The 19,728-nt window shown below is 45.8% G+C and overlaps 1 protein-coding gene across 9 annotated transcripts in view; it reads left to right on the forward strand.

Moving 5' to 3' along the window:
- LOC137377583 (glutamate receptor 3-like) overlaps positions 1 to 19,728 on the forward strand; it is a 415,021-nt gene that overhangs the window by 278,438 nt on the left and 116,855 nt on the right. For all 9 annotated transcript variants that reach the window (XM_068047365.1, XM_068047356.1, XM_068047357.1 and 6 more), the window contains exons 10-11: positions 2,904 to 3,110; positions 17,712 to 18,082. In XM_068047365.1, coding sequence (XP_067903466.1) covers positions 2,904 to 3,110; positions 17,712 to 18,082 — 578 coding nt within the window. The remainder of the gene's footprint in view (positions 1 to 2,903; positions 3,111 to 17,711; positions 18,083 to 19,728) is intronic.

Raw genomic sequence — 19,728 nt, forward strand, 5'->3', positions numbered from 1 at the left:
TTCTAATGTTCAAGATCTTATGTGTACCTTTCTCACCAGAATGGGTGATGTTTCAATGAATATATCATCAGTAGCTGTTCAAATGTAGCATTGAGTCTGTAACAGGGAAGTTCATTTTATAAATTCCACTTATTGCCATCGCTTCGATTGTCTTCTATTTTATTGTCACTTTTTTCAAAAAACCTCCCAATGCTGCTCAATAAATGTCCATTCATTTTGTATCTGATATTGTCACTTTTTTTCCACAAACGTTTCCTACACATGTTCACTTTGTTATCGTTCACTTGTAGTGGATCCATTTAATTGGACCATGTCACCAAAGTTCCCAGATATTGCAGTGGCAGTCATTGCGTGAATGGACTCAACTGCTTTTTGAAATGTATTACAATATGATACCTTGTAAATGTTTTTTGTTTTAAACTGTGGAGCACAACCTTCTTATTTCACTTTTGTTGCTTTTATGATGGCGAATTGAAAGTTACAATTGGTAGTATTGACAAAGAGTCAATTCATTTCTGACAACTGCTGTTTTGAGTCTGACCCAGCACATAATGAGCACATAACTCAAAACTGCCTACCATTAAAGCTAATCAACACTAAGAAAAGTGATTTGCAAAATCATGAGCCTAGTGGACACTGACCTGCTGGGTGCCCTTATCAGGAACCCACATGATTTTCTCTCTTTATTTTAATCAGTGGAACATTTTGGAAATAGTGCATTCAATTGCTGATGTGTGCTACAGAGGATGAGGCTCCCTACCAGGAGCACAATTTTGTAAAATTATAGCTTCAAGGTTTGAAAATGTGCTGTGTGGTGTTAGTGGAAAACACAATATCGAAGATTCCTAAATCTGCTCTTTTAATGAACACATTTGCCAATAAATGGGGTAATGCCTCTGTCACAGTAGCGTTAACATGTTTACTGCTAATATTGCACAACATGATTTAAAACCCTGAATTGCCAATCTCAATCAAAGAGACTGCAGGATGGCTGTAGGTAATTTGAAAGGTTACACCAGTGTCATAACCAGTCTTGCCTGAGGTTAAAATCAAAATGTATTGCTGGGGATGAAAAGAGCAGGCTTTATTGGTACCAGGTACATCCTCATCCTGATCTTACAGTCTTTGAGACTGGGTGCAGTAAGTGAAATAAAGTGGTTCAAGGCTCCATCCCTGGTTTTTGCTGAACTAACTGATGTTGACCAGAACAATAATGGAGTACTTAAGGATGGCTCGGATTATAGAGAGAAGAATCAGCCAGGGTTTCCATGCTTGAATACTATCAGTTATCACTGCTGGAAAATGTACATCTGTGAACACTGGATGAGACTCAGCTTAGAAGGCCCTAATCCCAGCAGTTTAATGGCTACTGGCACTTAACGTCTAAACACAGATCTTAAAAATAGTCACTTGGGGGAGGGACTAGTACCATGGACCTGTATCCAGGCATGAGACATTACATTAACCTTAGGAGGGAGAGAGGAAAACTGAAAATAGAAGGGAAGATTGCAGTACTATTGTTACTACAGTGAGGATCTCCAAATGAGACAAATAAATAACCAAACATGTTTCCAATATATGAAAATAGAGGGTCAATTTTAACATGAGGCCTGGTTATGGGGGTGGGCAGGAGTCCCCCATGACCCCTTTATTCAAAATTGTCTGCACTGCTTTCTGCCAGAAGGCAGCAAGAATGATGTAAGAGGCAGCAGGTAGGAATGGGAAATCTGGTGCAAGGCAGGATACACAACATAAGGTTACTACTCACTGGGGGAGTTGGTCTCCAAAATGGTGCTGTTGGTTGGAGGGAGAGGAAGGGCCGGGACTGGGGGGGGCAAAAAGCTATTTTGCAAGGCCTGCTCCTCCTAACTCATAAGGAATCGTCACACAAATGTAAGAAAAAAAACTATCTTGACCTCTTCCGGCCACTGTGCTGCCTACTGGCAGGCTTTACTGGTTGGTTTGATGCCGTGTGGGTCTCCCACCATTTCAAGTTCAAATGGGATTGCAGTGTCAATGATGTCATTGGTCTGTGACTTTTCCATGTAAAGTAGGCCCCCACCTGCCTGGAATGGGCAGCTCTCCTGTGCCCGCTGTGAGGGAATCTAAGATAGTCGGGTGTGGATACACACAAAGCGCTCTCCCCCCACCTCTGGCACCTTAACCCCCACCCCCAGGCATGGTTAAAATCGACTTTCTGATATCCCAGCTCACATTTTGGTTTCCTTGAGATATTAGGTAAATGTAAGTTCTGATCCACATTGTAAACCATTTTATTTTCTGTGAAAGGGGAAATCAATGGTAGAACATTTGAAGAAAGATTTACCTTATGAATAAAACTATTAAAAGCCTTTTTGATGGTAAAAATCAGTACTGCTGATATCTGTCTTCCAAGAGTTGAAATTTTTGTTTCCAAACATGACACAGTCAACTGGTCAATTTTGACTGACCAATGCTTAATAATGTAGGATGTAAGATCACAGAAGTCTAGAATTGCTTTGGGAGGCCAGGCAGAAACCTTCCAGAGCTTTTCATCCAAAGACTAAATGGATTAGGTCAAGTTCACGAGACTGTACATTGCCTGTGGAAGGAGCATGCTGAATAGACCAACTGTCCTTTTTTTTGTTCATGCATTTTTATCCAGTGTTTTGTACCAATAACACAGTGATCCGATTGGAGTTAACATGACCTGTGATAATTTGTTATTAGTACTCATTACCTAATAGTTTCTGTTGTCTGTCCAAAACATCCATAAAACAGTTTACAGTAATAATGACCACAGGTATGAAATACTGTACAAATCCCATTTTTGTCAGGAAAATGGAAAACCTTGTCACTTGGCCTTGGACCCCTTGGCAGTATGTATGAGCTTGATTCATTTATTTGTGTTTTTGTTGTTGCAGGAATCACCATATGTAATGCTGAAGAAAAATCATGAACAATTTGGCGCAAATGATAGATATGAAGGCTATTGTGTGGATTTAGCTTTTGAAATAGCCAAGCATGTTGGCATTAAATATAAACTGTCTGTTGTCCCGGATGGTAAATATGGAGCTAGAGATCCTGAAACTAAAATCTGGAATGGAATGGTGGGTGAACTAGTATATGGGGTAAGTATCAGTTTAAGAAGGTGGAGAAAGTATTTGCATATCACTTAGAAAATAGCCTGAAAATAGGGTTTACTATTATTCAAAATTCTGCTTGACACCCTGTGTACAAATAAAATCATTACAAACTATTGAACAGGCTAAATGAATTTCTTCTCACTGATGTTGGGACAGATATCACTTCAAAGTTATATTGTAGGATATTAGAACCCTTTTACATTTAATACTAGGTTTATTCTATATCATTTGGGTTGATAATGAATAAAGAATACTTATGAATGTTTCATTTATTAGGCAATGAAAAATGTGGTCGAATTATTGCAACATCATGCAGTTGCAAAGTTTGACCTTTTATCCCAAGTGTCTGGAACCTGTCTCCTGTAATGTTGCTAGGTATTTAGTATCAATACTACACTCATGTGGAATTTTTTTTTACCACAACATATATGCATCTCACAATTATATTTCCCCAATTATATTTTAGGCAACAATGGTCATATGTAAAACCCAATCCAACATATCTGAGAAGCTGGGATTTCCATTTATTTGCCAACTGTTTCCTTTGCTCACATTGTACTGCATTGAACAATCTCAACAGAGCTTTGCAAATTCGCTCCACTTGCAGCAGTACTTTTTAATTGTACAGCACTATAAAATAATCTTGCAGAATAAATTTACCTCTAGGAAATTTCTGATAACACCAGCACCAGATTTGCTGTTCAATTAAATATCCTTTCTAGAAATTGAAAGATATAACATTTTGATTGTAAACCTAAGACTGGGAGTACATTTGACCTTCATGATTTGCGAGGCTGAGCATTTCTGCCCAGTTTAATTCCTCATCAAACTCTCTGCAGCTCCCTTTCATATATTGTAATAGCAATAGTATTATTGGAGTTATTTGGTCTTGATATTTGCATTTACATTCATACTAGGACCAACTCCATAATGGTACACTCTAATAGTTAATTTTCCAGCTTTGCCCACTGTAAACAAATATTGGAAATTTGGGACCATTGCAAATCAATACCGAGACATCATGGGCAAGATTTCCATGCTGGGCTCAGACCCCAACATTGCGACCACTTCCAGGTCCCGACCCCATACCACTGCGGCAAAGAACACGCATTGCAGTTTTTAATATGTTAAACCGATAATTGGCCCAGAGACACGTTCGCTGCCCAATCAGCGGTGGCGGATGCGGGAAGGAGGCGTGACACAGGCAACAGCGAATCCAGTTTAAAGGGCGGGCGGCAGCATTTGCTCAGGTTACCGTTCGTCCAAAGGATGGAAGGAAGAGCAGAGCAGAGGGCAATGGGAAGGAAGGGCCCTAGGGTCAGGGCAGCCCACCCCATTTTACCGATGCCACACTGAAGGTGCTGCTGGAAGCAGTGACTGACCGTAGGAATATCCTATTGCCTGCTATTGGCAACAGAAAGCCTGCAAGGCTCACCAAGAGGCCATGGCTCGAAGTGGCTCATGAAGTCAACAACAGAGGAGTGGTGAGGAGGAACTGGGTCTAGTACAGGAAACGATTCAATGACCTTCTCAGGTCTGGAAAGGTGAGTCCAAATTAGATCAAGATGGTATGCCTCCTGCTCACCAGTCACCAGAGTGCAAAAGTGAGGGGCATCCTGAGGGCACATAGAGCTCTCGTGACCATGGGAGAGATGTGTGCTCAGGAGCTTTAATGACCCATAAGCATAAGGCAGAACCCTAATGATGTTGGACAGGAGGCTAGATTGCAGACTGTAGCAGTGTATGTGAATGAAAATCTGCAGGTTGTGAGGACGAAAGGCATTGTCCTAGCTGCATCTTTATTCACCTTGCAAGCCAAATGGGGGTTGAATGCCAGGCAGAACGAGAAGGCACGCTTGCACGGAGGGGTGCGCCCGCTCATGTTGCTGATGCACTTTGAGGAGCTGACCCTTGATGCTGCAGAGTATCAAGCCACAGGGATGCTAAGGATGGAGAAATGGGGGTCCACCGTAGAGAGGGTGAAAACATCTCATCATCTCCAAGTTCAAGGTATGCATGGCAATGCTCCTTGTGCAATGAGTTGTCAATGCTTAAGCTGTCAGTTCATTGTTTTTGGCATTGTAAGCATCTGTTGACTGCCCTGATCTTTCATCACCATCTTCTCTTACATCTCCCATAGGGCCAGCTGCAGAGAGGCAGGAGTCCACACAAAGACAAGTTCCCGAGGAATCAGAGGAAGAAGACACATCGGAGCCTGCACCATCACATCTTTCTCGTACATCCTCTACCACTGCAAACACTCACAGCTTGGTGGATCCTTGCGCATTATTACAGAAGGTGGCACAGGGTGAAGTGCACATCACATTAGAGCTGGATTCAGGGAAGGCTGAGTCGGCTGTGGCCAGTCCACCCTCAGGAGATGGTGGACAGGTGCAGCCCTGTTCAGCAGGGTGGAGATGCAGAGCTTAGGGAGTCATGAAGCGCAGGCGGCTCTTCCTGGAGAATCAGCATGTGATGTATGCTCACAGGTCAGAGTTACCTGAGGATCTGCGGAGTCAAGAGATGAGTATGGAGGAGTCCATTCATCTCAGTTGCTCCACAATGTTTCAGCTATGAATGCATGAGCTCCTCCATTGAGAGAGTGGCCAACTTCATGGAGAGCCATATGTGGCATCACTCAGAGTGGTTGTAGGAACAGCACACTGACATGCACAGAATGTATGCCACAGTCTGTAACATTGACAGTGGCACAAATGGTGTTTCTCTCCAGCGATCAAGAGCACCATGAAAGAGCTGAGGAGGTGCCAGATGGTGATTAGGGGGCCACCTGTCACGGGACTCCATCGTCATCATCCACCTCCATGTCCTCGCTAACGTACAAAGCATCGGTAGAGTTACGCCCTGTGACAGAGGCTGCCCCTGCAGTGATGTTGGTGCAGTATCTTTTGGAGGTGACCCCCAGCACCTCCACGCTGAAGCCGACAGCAACGGCCAGCTCAGTCCGACACAGGGAATAGCTAGCAGTCTGCCTCTACCTCATCCTCAGCCATAGGGGGAGGCACTCATAGGAGTGGCCGACAGCGGAGGCCACCACATCGGTAATTACTTTGTGGCTCACTTGGGTGTTTCTGATGTAAATAATAGTGAACTGCTAAGTGATAAAGCACTGGGAAATTTGTTCAGGCAGTCTGTGTGTTTCTATCTAATCTTGGCAAGATGCTGGAGAATGGGCAGTAAGGGTTGCCAAAGCAATGGAGTGTGCTGGGGAAGAGTGTGTTAGGTGGAGACTGTGGAGCCTTGCACTGTCTGTGCCATTGGAAGATTGCTGACTTTTGATATGAACTGATGGTTATTCTTACTCAGTTGAAGGAGACTCTCCTCTCCAAATGTCCTGCAGACTGAGTCTAGCGCAGGTCCAGCATCTTTGCATCAGAGTGACCCTGGCGTCCCTGCCATCCTGACAAGAGCTCCGCCTACTGAGCCTGCCCTGCAAAGCTTGGGGACTGCTTTCCAGTTCTTCTTCTGCCTCCTCCTCATGCGCCTCCTTTTCCTCCTCTTCTTCCCCCTCCAAGGAGCTGTGCAGTTCCAGTGCCTCTCCCTCTTCGTGGTCCACACCACTGTAAAGGGCCGTGTAATGGAGTGCTCAGCAGACAACCACTATGCTTGAAACAATTGAGGGACTGAACTGGAGGGCACCACCCAGATGGTCAGGACACCTGAGCCTCACTATCAGGAGGCCGATGGCCTGCTCACCGATGACTCTTGTGCTCTGTTAACATCAGTTACTGTGTCTCTCAGCCTCTGTGGCAGGGTTATACACCAGAGTCATCAGCCATCTCTACAAGGGGTAAGCATTATCCACTAACAGCCATCTGCAGATCTCCGCTGACTTCATGAAGAGCTGAGGCCCTTGCATGTGCTGGTGGATAAAGGCATAATGGCAGTTTCCAGGAAAGTGTGCACACCTCCATAAAGCACTTCCTATGGTTGCATGGCATCTTGACATATAGGGAGTGGAATCCCCTCCTATTGAGGAATCACTCTGGCTGCTCAGTTGGTGTCTCAATCGATGATTCCTACACCTGAGGGCATCCTGCAAGAGAAGCACATCCCACTGCGCATTGAGCTTGAGTGCTCCCAACCCCCACCCTCTCCAACAGAGCATCCGACACCTCCGTGATGCAAAGATTTGCTGCTGCCACCAATGATGCCACCAATGTCTGCTGCTGCACTTTGGAAGAAGCCAATTGCAGGAAAGTGCAAGGCCACTGTGAAGCTTAGAGCCACAGGAAGACCATGGCGACGGTTTCTGCTAACCCTTGGAGGACCCTCAATGAGAGCCCTCAGGTCAGCAACCATGGGCTGAATTTTGTAAGCCCACCAACAAAATCGACAGTGGGCAGAAAAAAAGAGCTGCCACGATTCCAATAACCGGGGCAGGCTACTCCCCCCGATCACGTGGAGTGGGCGGGCTGTCTGTCCTCAGCAATGGCATCAGCTGCCTATGCACAAGTGCGGACGCCATTTTGAAAGGGCTGACAGCCCTAGCACGAAATTTAAATAATTAAAGTTAAATAGAATTTTATAAAAAAAACATTTCTTTTGCCCCTCTCCCACCCCCCCATTAACAATTAAATTAATTATTTGCCCTACCCACCCACAATACTTATCTTTACCATCTGACCTTCCCAAGCTGCACAAACTTTCACCTACAACCATTCCCACCATCCCCTACACCCATGACGCTAATTTGACTCCGTTCACCCACCCCCCGCACTGATCAACTTACCTACCCCTCCCCCCAACCAGTGTTGCGCCTCTTTTCCCCGGACAGGGTGAAGATCATGGTGGGATATCAAGAGGCGGCCTGAAGTTAATTAATTCAGGCATTTAAATTTATTTAAATATTTAAATGGCGGTCCTATTGCCGAGCAGCGGGGGGCCGCCACAAGGTCTCACTGCCGCCAGTAATATCAGGCTGCCCTGCCGGCGTTGAGGTCTGTGGCGGGCCTCATCCAGGCTATCTTCAAACTCCTCCGCCATGGATCCCAATGTCAAGGGCTCCTTAAAATCCAGCCCCATATTCCTGGACAGGCACAGCATTCTGTTGCGCTGAGGCTCTGTCATGGCCAGGTAGCTTCTCCTTTGTTGGTTGGCTCCATGCTGATGATGTCGTCTCTCTTGCCTTCCTGGCCCTTGTTCCTCAACCCTTCCCCCCTTTTGCCCAGGGGTCTGCCTGTGCACCTGCAGATGCTGCTTCTCATCACTGGTCGAACCAAGCTCGGAGCAGCTCAATCCCGTTTCCTCTATGTCTTTCCTTTCCATTGGAATGTGGAGTCATCCTGAATCCCACCCCTGTCATAAACCCCTGAGGCCCATAAGCAGGACTCATCTGCACCCCCACTCCCTCCAAAGTGATCACCCCTCCACCCCAAAATGTCCTTGTCAAGACTGTAGAGAAATGAAAGATTTTTCTCACTGAGCACAGATGTTTGCCTGTGAATGGTGGAGGAGGCTTCTCTGAACCTTCCCTCGTCAATGGTGGCTCCTGCTGTTCCTGCTCGCTCCTCGCTGTGTCACCGCCTCCTCCTCCCTGCTGTGATTGGGACCTTTTGTGGATTGCACACCTTAAAAAGAAAATTCAAAACTGGCCCTTAATGGTTGACAACAAGCTTGTTAAAAGGCTTAAAAGGAGTTCTGATGAAGGGTCACTGACCTGAAACATTAACTCTGCTTCTCTCTCCACAGATGCTGCCAGACCTGCTGAGTATTTCCAGCATTTCTTGTTTGTTAAAAGGCTTAACTGGCCTTTTTAGCAGTTCGGGTGAGTTGCCTGTTCCAGCTCCCATCGCAGCCTTTGAAACTTGAAGCATGCTGGTTTTGCATCGGGAAACTAGCACACCAACCCGAGGGGTTGGTTTTAGTGACTGTCCACCCCCGATCTCACCCTCCCAATCAAATAAAAACCCTGGCCCTTGTGCCTAAATTGGAATGCTAGGCTCAGAGCGGCACAAAGTCTGAAAATTACACCTACAGAGTGCACCTATATTTCCTCAAGCAAACATCACTGAATCAGACAACTCAATCCAAGTGATGGATTTTCAATGTACCAAAGTCAGGAGCTCAAAAAAAGTTCTGAATTCAAAATGCATGCATAGGCCACATTAACAATCCTAACTGTAAGCAATCTAAAGTAAATATCACTGATCTTTGTCCATCCTCACAGCTTTAGTGCTCTTCACCTGTTTAAATTCAGCATTTTTGCTCTGGTCTTCAGAGCTTGTATCTTTAAAGGTGTGAGTGTACTTCCTAATGCATTGCAAGTTTCTGCATTTTTTTGGAGAATTATTGTCTATCGCTGTTTGTTGCTTCATTTTTGCATAAAATTGCTTTAGCAGGGACCTTTTGCCAGTAACAGCTTCTTCATTACTATTAACCAGAATGTTCAGTGTGGCTATTGTGTTAGGTCTTCCAATGGCAGTGGTGGATTTGGAGGGGGAAGAAAAATTCAGGCAGAGGGAACAAAAACAGTTTGTTTGAACCTCAGGTGTTTAGCACTTACCTGGCCTCAGCCCAGGACCCAGGTCTTCAGACCTAGGCAGACCTGCCAGGAGATGTTGACGGTGATGTTCTCTCACCATCTACAGTTCATGAGGGAGTCATCTTTTTGAGGCCAACTTCCAGATAAGACCTACGACAGGAACAGTCCTTCCAATCACTGTGAGGTTTTCACAGCTTTCAATTTTGACCTATCAGGTTTTGTCCAAGCCATGTTCGTCATTCTTCAGTCCACTTAGGCATCAAGCAATTTCACAGAAAGCTTGTTTGCTAGGGAACACATTTTTGTCAATTTCCCAATTGAAAGGAAGCAACAGCACAAAAGGTTGTAGTACTTCCATGAGATGGATTGCTTCCCAAAAGTGCAAGGCCTCATTGGTGGTACACATTTAACCAGGAAGACTGGACAGACGTCTGCTAGTGGATCAACCCCACCTCCCCCTGAACCCTTGCTTAAAGCACTATTGAGGACCCCAAACAGAGGCTTATGCTTCCAGCCAAGATCTGATACAACATAAAATTAGAATACTGAAGCAGAGGTTTTGCTGTCTGGACAGTTCAGGTGGTGACTGCTCTATAGCCATTATAAAATGTACCGAAATTATCAGTGCATGCTGCATCATGCATAATTTTGCTATGCAGAAAGAGAAAATCTTTCATAAAAGATATGCCCCTCAGCCTTAACAGAGAAGGAGAAGGAAGAAGAGAAGGAAATAGAAGTGGGTGAAGATAATCTACAACCAGAAAGACTGGTGCATCAATCATTGATGACAGAACTTTGAGTTAAAATCTGTAGATGTTGTCCTGAATGAACTGTCTTCCTCATAACATATTGACCCTATGCACAATCTGCTCTGCCTAATCACCCTTGTCTATAATAGCATTTCTGCCTATACCCTTTCTTTCTGGCAATAAATCTACATCCTGTATTGCAATGAAGGTGCAACCAGTTTAGTTCTCTACTTTTTTTTTTGGCTTCGCTTGTGTTTTCCTTGATGAGTGCGTGGTGTCTCTTGTACTCCTTTTAAGTCGGTGGAACCTATGTGATGCCTTCTTGCTGCTCCTCAGTAGGTCCTTTTGACACAGCTGTGGTGCTGCACCTCTTTATGCTAGATAATGTGATGGCCTGGCCCCTACAAAAGCTAGCTGCTTCTACCCACAATCTGCTAGTTCATCAGTACTCTGTTTGGGGTCGCTGGGTTGATCAGATGTGGCATTACCCTGAGAAGTCATTGCCTCATCTGCCTTCTTCTGGTGTGCCACAACTGTTGAGATCTCTTGTGAATGGCCATGGGAACAGACCCTTGTCAATCACTTAGAAGCATGAAGCCAGGCGTCAAGATAAACTCAAGCTAATCTTCTAGCTTCTCCAAGCCAGAACTAAGGGCCTCCTGTAAATTGGAGTCCATGGTCTCGATAGTTGTAGTCACAGCATTCATCTGCTTTGGAACTCAGTCCTTTCTACAGATGGCTATAGAGTTGTCACTTGCTCCAGGGACCGTATGTTTTCCATACCCTCTCTTATGACATCACAGATGTCAAAGCCAAACTTCTGTACATATCTGACATACTATGCAGGAAGTTTGGAACATTACAAAAAAAAATGAAGCACTTTCACTCATTAATGAGTTTCTTCCCTCTGTATGTAGCCCCAGTAAGGTATGTATCTGTGGGCCCTGAGCAGAGAGTATCTGGCCAAAGCACTTTGTCGCTGGTCCACTGTTGCCACCTCCATTTGCTACACCTCACCTGTGCTTCACCAAGTGTTCCCTCCTGACCTCCCTTTCTGATACTGCCAAGTTGTTTGAACCTGTGAAGTCAGAGCGCTTGACAGATGCTCAGATGATGTACAAGTAGTTTGAGATGGAATTGTGAATTGGTGGCACATGATACAAAAATTAAGTGTGGTATTAGAAGTCTTTCTGCTAGTCATAGTTCCAGAGAGAATCAGGTACAAATGATTTTGCCCCGAAATTGGTCCTTGAAAGGTCATTTTACATTCAAAAGAGAGGCACAATGGGGACCAATTTCTTCCCCTAACAGTCCATTGCAAAATGCATGCTGTAAATTTGGTAGCAGAGGAAGGTTCCCATCAGTCCTAAATAGGGCTATCCTCTTCTGTCTCATTTGTTCCAACAAAAAATCCAGTCTCTTTATCAAAGTGGGAAGTTCTGCCCCCAGTCCTGGCAAGATACCATTTTTGCAGTACCTGCAAGCCACAGCAAAAAGCAATGTTTCCAAAGAACAAGAACAATTTATGAGCAACTGTCTCCGCTTTACCAATCTTACTTTTGGGCCTCCTTATCTCGAGAGACAATGGATACGCGCCTGGAGGTGGTCAGTGGTTTGTGAAGCAGCGCCTGGAGTGGCTATAAAGGCCAATTCTGGAGTGACAGGCTCTTCCACAGGTGCTGCAGAGAAATTTGTTTGTTGGGGCTGTTGCACAGTTGGCTCTCCCCTTGCGCCTCTGTCTTTTTTCCTGCCAACTACTAAGTCTCTTCGACTCGCCACAATTTAGCCCTGTCTTTATGGCTGCCCGCCAGCTCTGGCGAATGCTGGCAACTGACTCCCACGACTTGTGATCAATGTCACACGATTTCATGTCGCGTTTGCAGACGTCTTTATAACGGAGACATGGACGGCCGGTGGGTCTGATACCAGTGGCGAGCTCGCTGTACAATGTGTCTTTGGGGATCCTGCCATCTTCCATGCGGCTCACATGGCCAAGCCATCTCAAGCGCCGCTGACTCAGTAGTGTGTATAAGCTGGGGATGTTGGCCGCTTCAAGGACTTCTGTGTTGGAGATATAGTCCTGCCACCTGATGCCAAGTATTCTCCGAAGGCAGCGAAGATGGAATGAATTGAGACGCCGCTCTTGGCTGGCATACGTTGTCCAGGCCTCGCTGCCGTAGAGCAAGGTACTGAGGACACAGGCCTGATACACTCGGACTTTTGTGTTCCGTGTCAGTGCGCCATTTTCCCACACTCTCTTGGCCAGTCTGAACATAGCAGTGGAAGCCTTACCCATGCGCTTGTTGATTTCTGCATCTAGAGACAGGTTACTGGTGATAGTTGAGCCTAGGTAGGTGAACTCTTGAACCACTTCCAGAGCGTGGTCGCCAATATTGATGGATGGAGCATTTCTGACATCCTGCCCCATGATGTTCGTTTTCTTGAGGCTGATGGTTAGGCCAAATTCATTGCAGGCAGACGCAAACCTGTCGATGAGACTCTGCAGGCATTCTTCAGTGTGAGATGTTAAAGCAGCATCGTCAGCAAAGAGGAGTTCTCTGATGAGGACTTTCCGTACTTTGGACTTCGCTCTTAGACGGGCAAGGTTGAACAACCTGCCCCCTGATCTTGTGTGGAGGAAAATTCCTTCTTCAGAGGATTTGAACGCATGTGAAAGCAGCAGGGAGAAGAAAATCCCAAAAAGTGTGGGTGCGAGAACACAGCCCTGTTTCACACCACTCAGGATAGGAAAGGGCTCTGATGAGGAGCCACCATGTTGAATTGTGCCTTTCATATTGTCATGGAATGAGGTGATGATACTTAGTAGCTTTGGTGGACATCCGATCTTTTCTAGTAGTCTGAAGAGACCACGTCTGCTGACGAGGTCAAAGGCTTTGGTGAGATCAATGAAAGCAATGTAGAGGGGCATCTGTTGTTCACGGCATTTCTCCTGTATCTGACGAAGGGAGAACAGCATGTCAATAGTCGATCTCTCTGCACGAAAGCCACACTGTGCCTCAGGGTAGACGCGCTCGGCCAGCTTCTGGAGCCTGTTCAGAGCGACTCGAGCAAAGACTTTCCCCACTATGCTGAGCAGGGAGATTCCACGGTAGTTGTTGCAGTCACCGCGGTCACCTTTGTTTTTATAGAGGGTGATGATGTTGGCATCGCGCATGTCCTGGGGTACTGCTCCCTCGTCCCAGCACAGGCATAGCAGTTCATGTAGTGCTGAGAGTATAGCAGGCTTGGCACTCTTGATTATTTCAGGGGTAATGCTGTCCTTCCCAGGGGCTTTTCCGCTGGCTAGGGAATCAATGGCATCACTGAGTTCCGATTTGGTTGGCTGTATGTCCAGCTCATCCATGACTGGTAGAGGCTGGGCTGCATTGAGGGCAGTCTCAGTGACAGCATTCTCCCTGGAGTACAGTTCTAGGTAGTGCTCAACCCAGCGGTCCATCTGTTTGCGTTGGTCAGTGATTATGTCCCCCGATTTAGATTTGAGGGGGGTGATCTTCTTGATGGTTGGCCCAAGAGCTCTCTTCATGCCATCATACATTCCTCTGATGTTTCCGGTGTCTGAGGCCAGCTGAATATGACTGCATAGGTGTTGCCAGTAGTCGTTTGCGCAACGCCTAGCTGTTCTTTGTGCAGTACTTCTGGCTGCTTTAAGTGCTGCGGATGTTAAATCGCTGGGGGCTTTCTTGTAGTTCAAAAGTGCAATGCGCTTAGCGGCTATGACAGGTTCCAGCTCTTCATTATGAGATTGAAACCAGTCTGCATTTCTCTTCGCACTTTTGCCGTAGGTGGTCAAAGCTGACTCATAGATGGCGTCTCTGATGTGGGCCCACTTGGTCTCAGCATCCCCTGTGGGAGTGTTTTGAAGGGCTGTTACAAGTGAATTTAGAAATTTTTGTAACAGCTGTGGGTGAGAAATTCTGCTCGTGTTGATGCGCGGGTGGCCCTTCTGCTTGGAATGATGCAACTTCTTTGGTCTGAGTCTAACCTTGCTGCACACCAGGGAGTGGTCGGTGTCGCAGTCCGCACTGTGGAAGCTGCGTGTGATTTGAACACTGTTTAAGGCGGCTCGCCTTGTGACAATGAGGTCTAGCTGGTGCCAACGACGTGATCTTGGGTGCCTCCATGAAACCTGGTGACAGGGTTTAGTGTGAAAGAACGAGTTGGTGATGCAGAGGTTATGATAGGTACACAACTCAAGCAGTCTCTGCCCGTTCTCATTCATCCTTCCAACGCCATAGCGCCCAAGGCAGGAGGGCCATGAGTCATGGTCGGCCCCAACCCTGGCATTAAAGTCCCCCAGCAGGAATAGGTGTTCGGTGTTGGGGATGCTGCTAATGATGTTATGGAGTTGTTCATAGAACTGGTCTTTAGCTTCAGGTGCGGAACAGAGTGTTGGAGCATAGATGCTGAGTAGGTGTACTGGACCAGAGGTGGTGAGCAGTCGGATGGACAGTATGCGTTCCGAGCCATTTGAGGGAGGCTCTATCATGCTGAGCAAGGAGTTTCTGATGGCGAAGCCCACTCCATGCTGTCTTGGTTCTTCAGGATCCCTGCCCTGCCAGAAGAAGGTGTAGTCTTGCTCTGCTAGAGAGCCACTCGCGGGGAGGCGAGTCTCCTGAAGTGCTGCAATGTCCACATTGAGTCTACTGAGCTCGTTGTTAATGATGGCGGTCTTCCGAGAATCGTTGATTTGTGTAAGGTCTTCCGACAGGCCAGGACACATAGTTCTGACGTTCCAGCTTGCAAAGCGAAGGGCTGGTACCTTCTTTCCTTTTTTCATGTTGTTTGGTGCGGTGTGTCAGTCCACCTTTCGGGCAATGACCCTGAGCTCCAAGCACCCATTGAAGCAGGCAGACTGTGGCGGGACAGAACCTTATTGACCGGGGGCTGCCCGGTTTGAGGCGGGCGGTAGCTGTCCAGTGAGGTGCAATGACCTCTCCCACCGACAAAGGCAACCCGTGGCGCCCAGTTTCTACGCCAATTTATCTGGACTTATAACCCGTAACTGCTGCCTTCCGTGTTGTTTCAGTCGCTGTGAGGCAACTATGGAGTGACCTCTCCATGGCGCATGCCTGGGCAAATTTATGGAGGTTGAGAGTTGCCCAGTCGTCAAAACCCCCCTCTCGGCCTTTCTGGTGGGGTCCAAAGGAGTGCAGGACACGACGTTTGGCACCAGTATGGCTGCAGGAACTGCCGGAAACATGCCAAAGGTGACACATGACCGCCTACGGGGTTCCGCTCCGGATTTTCTGTTAGGATTTACTCCCTTAGCCTTGGTCTCTCCCGAGACGCCCACAAGGCAGTGGGGTTGTTGGGGCCCCTACACAGGTGTAGGATGGTGCCGGTGGGAGGAGGGGATGCAAGGGGGAGGGGTAGAGGGAGGGGGTGGGGGGGGTGCAGGGGAAGGGGGTGCGGGGTGAAGATGGTGCGAGGGGGGGGCGGGCTGGGACGGGGTTGTGAGGGGGTGAGCTGAGAGGGTGGAGCAGGGAAGGGGACGGGGGTGGGGGGGGGTGGAAGGGGGGTAAAGGGGGGGGGAGGGGGGGTGGAATCTGGTGCAGGTAATAAGCCATTTCCTCAGTGCCCACCATCGACGTCCGGAAAGCTCATCCACGTCCTTCGGGAGGTGAAGCATCATTTGGCAGACTTAGAGGTGATTACATTTGCTAAGGGTTTTTTTTTTTGCAGTGGTTTAAATAAAGGCATGCAGCATTGCCGACAGTGCGCTGCAGATGCTCTCCGAGCCATCTCCCGCGGGCGCTTTGAAGTTGCGGCCGGGGGGGCCGTTCGTGGATGTTTTGGGTGTTCGGGGCACCTTTTCACAGGACTTCTCTCGGGTCCCGCAGCTCCTTCTTCACCTCAATGGACTTACCGCATGCCGTGGCTGCAGACACTCTGGACTGTGAAGACAGCAGGATCGGAGATTAAAGTATCGGCAGCTGTTCTCGTCAGTTTCATCCGGATCAATTTCATTGAGAAAACAAAGAGCAGGTGTGGCTGGGGGAGGGCAGTGGGCCCAGGTAACATACACTAAACTAACTGTTAACTTTTAGATAGGGCTAAAATGAACTGATTTAAAGAGCCAGGGGAATTTAAACAGTTTAAGAGGGCAGATTGGGGGAGAAAACGTTAGGGATGGGAGCAGATGGCCATGGATAGAGTTGAACAGCTAGGGAGCTTCCAGCCCAGGAGCCATCTTGAAGACTAATCACTTGCAGCTATAACATTCCATGGAAAATGTGAAGGAAGCACATGATGATTATTATTTAAATTAGCTGCTCTTTCTGAATCTAGTAAGATTAGTTCCCCATTCCTCTTGATCAGTCATTCCTGTGCACATAGTAGCCCAGGTCCATTCTTCTTAGGATCACAGAATCAGCCCTAATATGTTTCTTTCTAATAGCATTAAATGCCTAGGTTTCTGTTTATTTTTCCACTCCCCCCAATAAATGCTCGTTTGCTCCCTATCTGTGCTAACCTCCTTGAACAAGAATATGAGACATTTCAGGATGCAGCATCTCCTACAGATGTAGGGAATGCCACTGCTTTGTCAGTACACCATGAGATATACTTGAGTGATGTAAAAAATAACTCCCCACAAGATAGATACATCTAAGGAAAGACAGTCAGCCCAACATAGCTCAGTAGCCAGGAAGACCCTGCTGTCTTTTGAATGATCCAATTTTAGTGCTCACCACCCTATCCAGAAATCAATAATCTGTGTTGATCACTTTTTGCATAGCAAAGAAGACAATCCTAAACTTGGCTTTCGCTATTATGAATCTGTACCCCCGTGTCTTAGTGTTATAATTGATGTTTCAGATATACTGTTTACTGCATTGTATATCTATATAAAGTAACCTCTGAGTTCCTAGTCTATTTTCCTTGCCTCAGGTAGATCATTCTTACTTTGTAAGGAAAGTTCAAGATGAAACTCAAAATGCTATTGAAATGACCATTGAATTGCCATGTTTAACTTTTTTTTAACAATTGTGGGTCATTGTTTAAGATTGGAAACATTTTTTTATAATAATAGTGACTTCAATGAGCAGAACTAATGTAAAGTAAGAAATTTGTAAAGCAAGTCACAATTTTCCATTCAGAATAAATCTGAGGCACATTTTTATATGTTTGCATGGCTGCAGTGCATCATGGGTATCTACCTACCATAATATGGAGGAAGTTCAATCCCATAATTTATTGCAATACTAAGTATGGTCAGTAAACTAATGGAATAGTAATGTTGCTATTTATTTCTATAAAGTTAATGCAATGTCTTTATGCTTGTTTTATACTAATTAGCATTCTCCCCATTTCCAGAGAGCTGATATTGCTGTTGCACCACTCACTATAACTTTGGTCCGTGAAGAAGTCATTGACTTTTCCAAACCTTTCATGAGTCTTGGTATTTCAATAATGATAAAGAAGCCCCAAAAGTCCAAACCAGGAGTGTTCTCTTTTCTGGACCCTTTGGCTTATGAGATTTGGATGTGCATAGTCTTCGCCTACATTGGAGTCAGCGTAGTGCTTTTCCTGGTCAGCAGATTCAGTCCTTATGAATGGCATATGGAAGAAAGTGAAGAAGGACGTGATCCCCAAAATACTGAGCCACCTAATGAGTTTGGGATATTTAATAGTCTCTGGTTTTCTCTGGGTGCCTTTATGCAGCAAGGATGCGATATTTCACCAAGGTTTGTCATTATCACATTACCTTTGTGCATTTTATGGTCAAAAACTGATGCCATGGTGCATATACGTAACTTTTCTTCCACCTTTATTTTCAATATTGTTCCCAACAAATTTTATTTTAATATCCATATCAGCACGGTAAGATCCATCCATCCAATCATCACTCTGCCACACTGCTGAAACGCGTAAGTGGCTTATTCTCAGTGTCATTCACACAGCTATCTGAATAACTTATATACACCATGCCGAGACCGTAAAATGCATAAGGTCTGTCTGTCTCCAGCACCCTTGGAGGGCTACCGTGTTTTTGCTGCATATCGCATTTTACGGTCAACAGTTCGGTGTATATAACAGAATCACGCTACATTTTGTAAGCGCCTCCATTTTGAATGGAAAACTTGAAAAACAGATGCAGCAGCACCATTAAGGAGCACCTCCAAGCCGGTCTTGGTTTCTTTTGAGTTTACATTAACTAACTCATTTTTTCTAGTTTGCTTCCATCTTTCAACTAGCTGTCCCATTTTCTTCATTACATTTACAGGTTGCAGTATCCCATATTGTAGACCTTCATGGGCAGAGTTTTAAGGAAACCATTCTTTTATAAATTCTAACTATATTTGGATAATGAAGAGATTTAAGAAATTCATTGTTTTCTTCACATAGCAATAAATTGTCATGGTCAAATCCTTAATTCACCCATCTCTTATATTTGATAATTGAGAAAATTCATAATTAAACAAAATATAACTGAATGAGTACTGAATGAGGAAATTTGCAGTTGAAATAAGTCAAGTAAACTAAAGTAAGTGAAAAATATCATTAAGAGTAACATGTCATCAAAAAGACAAGAGGAACAAGGGAACATAGTTGGCTTTGCAGTGAGCAACATCCTCATTTTTCTATTGAGAGAGTAAGCTAAAGAGCCAAGGTCCATTACCAAGAATTAAAAGGGTAAGAGAGAAAAATGGTTAAATGGAATGCAGTGGTTAGCTGGTGCCAACCATGGGTTTTGAATGCCTGTAGATTCCAGATAAAAGAGGAAGATCAAGGTGAAAGTAAGGAGTTCTGCAGTTTTAAGGTACTGGAAAAAGATTTTAGCATATATTATGCTTACACAGATAGAAAAATTTGAATGTGTTTATTTTTCATATTAGCTCTCGAGGAAAAATGAAAGTATCCAGAGTCATCCACAAAATACTTAAAATTGTCTCAAAGTGGAGTAGTTGTAATTTCCACCATTAATATCTCACTTATTGCACCAAACACAAACTGAATATTCTTGATGGGCTTAAAAATATAAGAAAACATGGCGGGGGGACCAGAGAATTTGAACGGCAGCAGCTGCCACGGAACCCGACGCCGGGTTTGCCGGACCCGATCTTCCCACGGACGGGATAGGCCAACGTTGGCCTTCCCGGCCACAGGCCAATTGAGGCCCTTAAGTGGCCTATTGACGGCCAATTAAGGGCCTCTTCCTACTGACACTGGGATCTTACCATGCGTGGGGGGGGTGGGGCCCTCCCCTGCAAGGGGAGGATGCCTTGGAAAATAAAGCAGCTTCCCTGCAGGCTTGGGAGGGTGCGGGGGGTGGGGGGGGGGTCTCTCCATGGGCAATTCATTATCCAAGGAGGAACCCCTTCTGGGAACC

Source organism: Heterodontus francisci, chromosome 15 (assembly GCF_036365525.1).
Source record: "Heterodontus francisci isolate sHetFra1 chromosome 15, sHetFra1.hap1, whole genome shotgun sequence".
Taxonomy (NCBI): Eukaryota; Metazoa; Chordata; class Chondrichthyes; order Heterodontiformes; family Heterodontidae; genus Heterodontus; species Heterodontus francisci.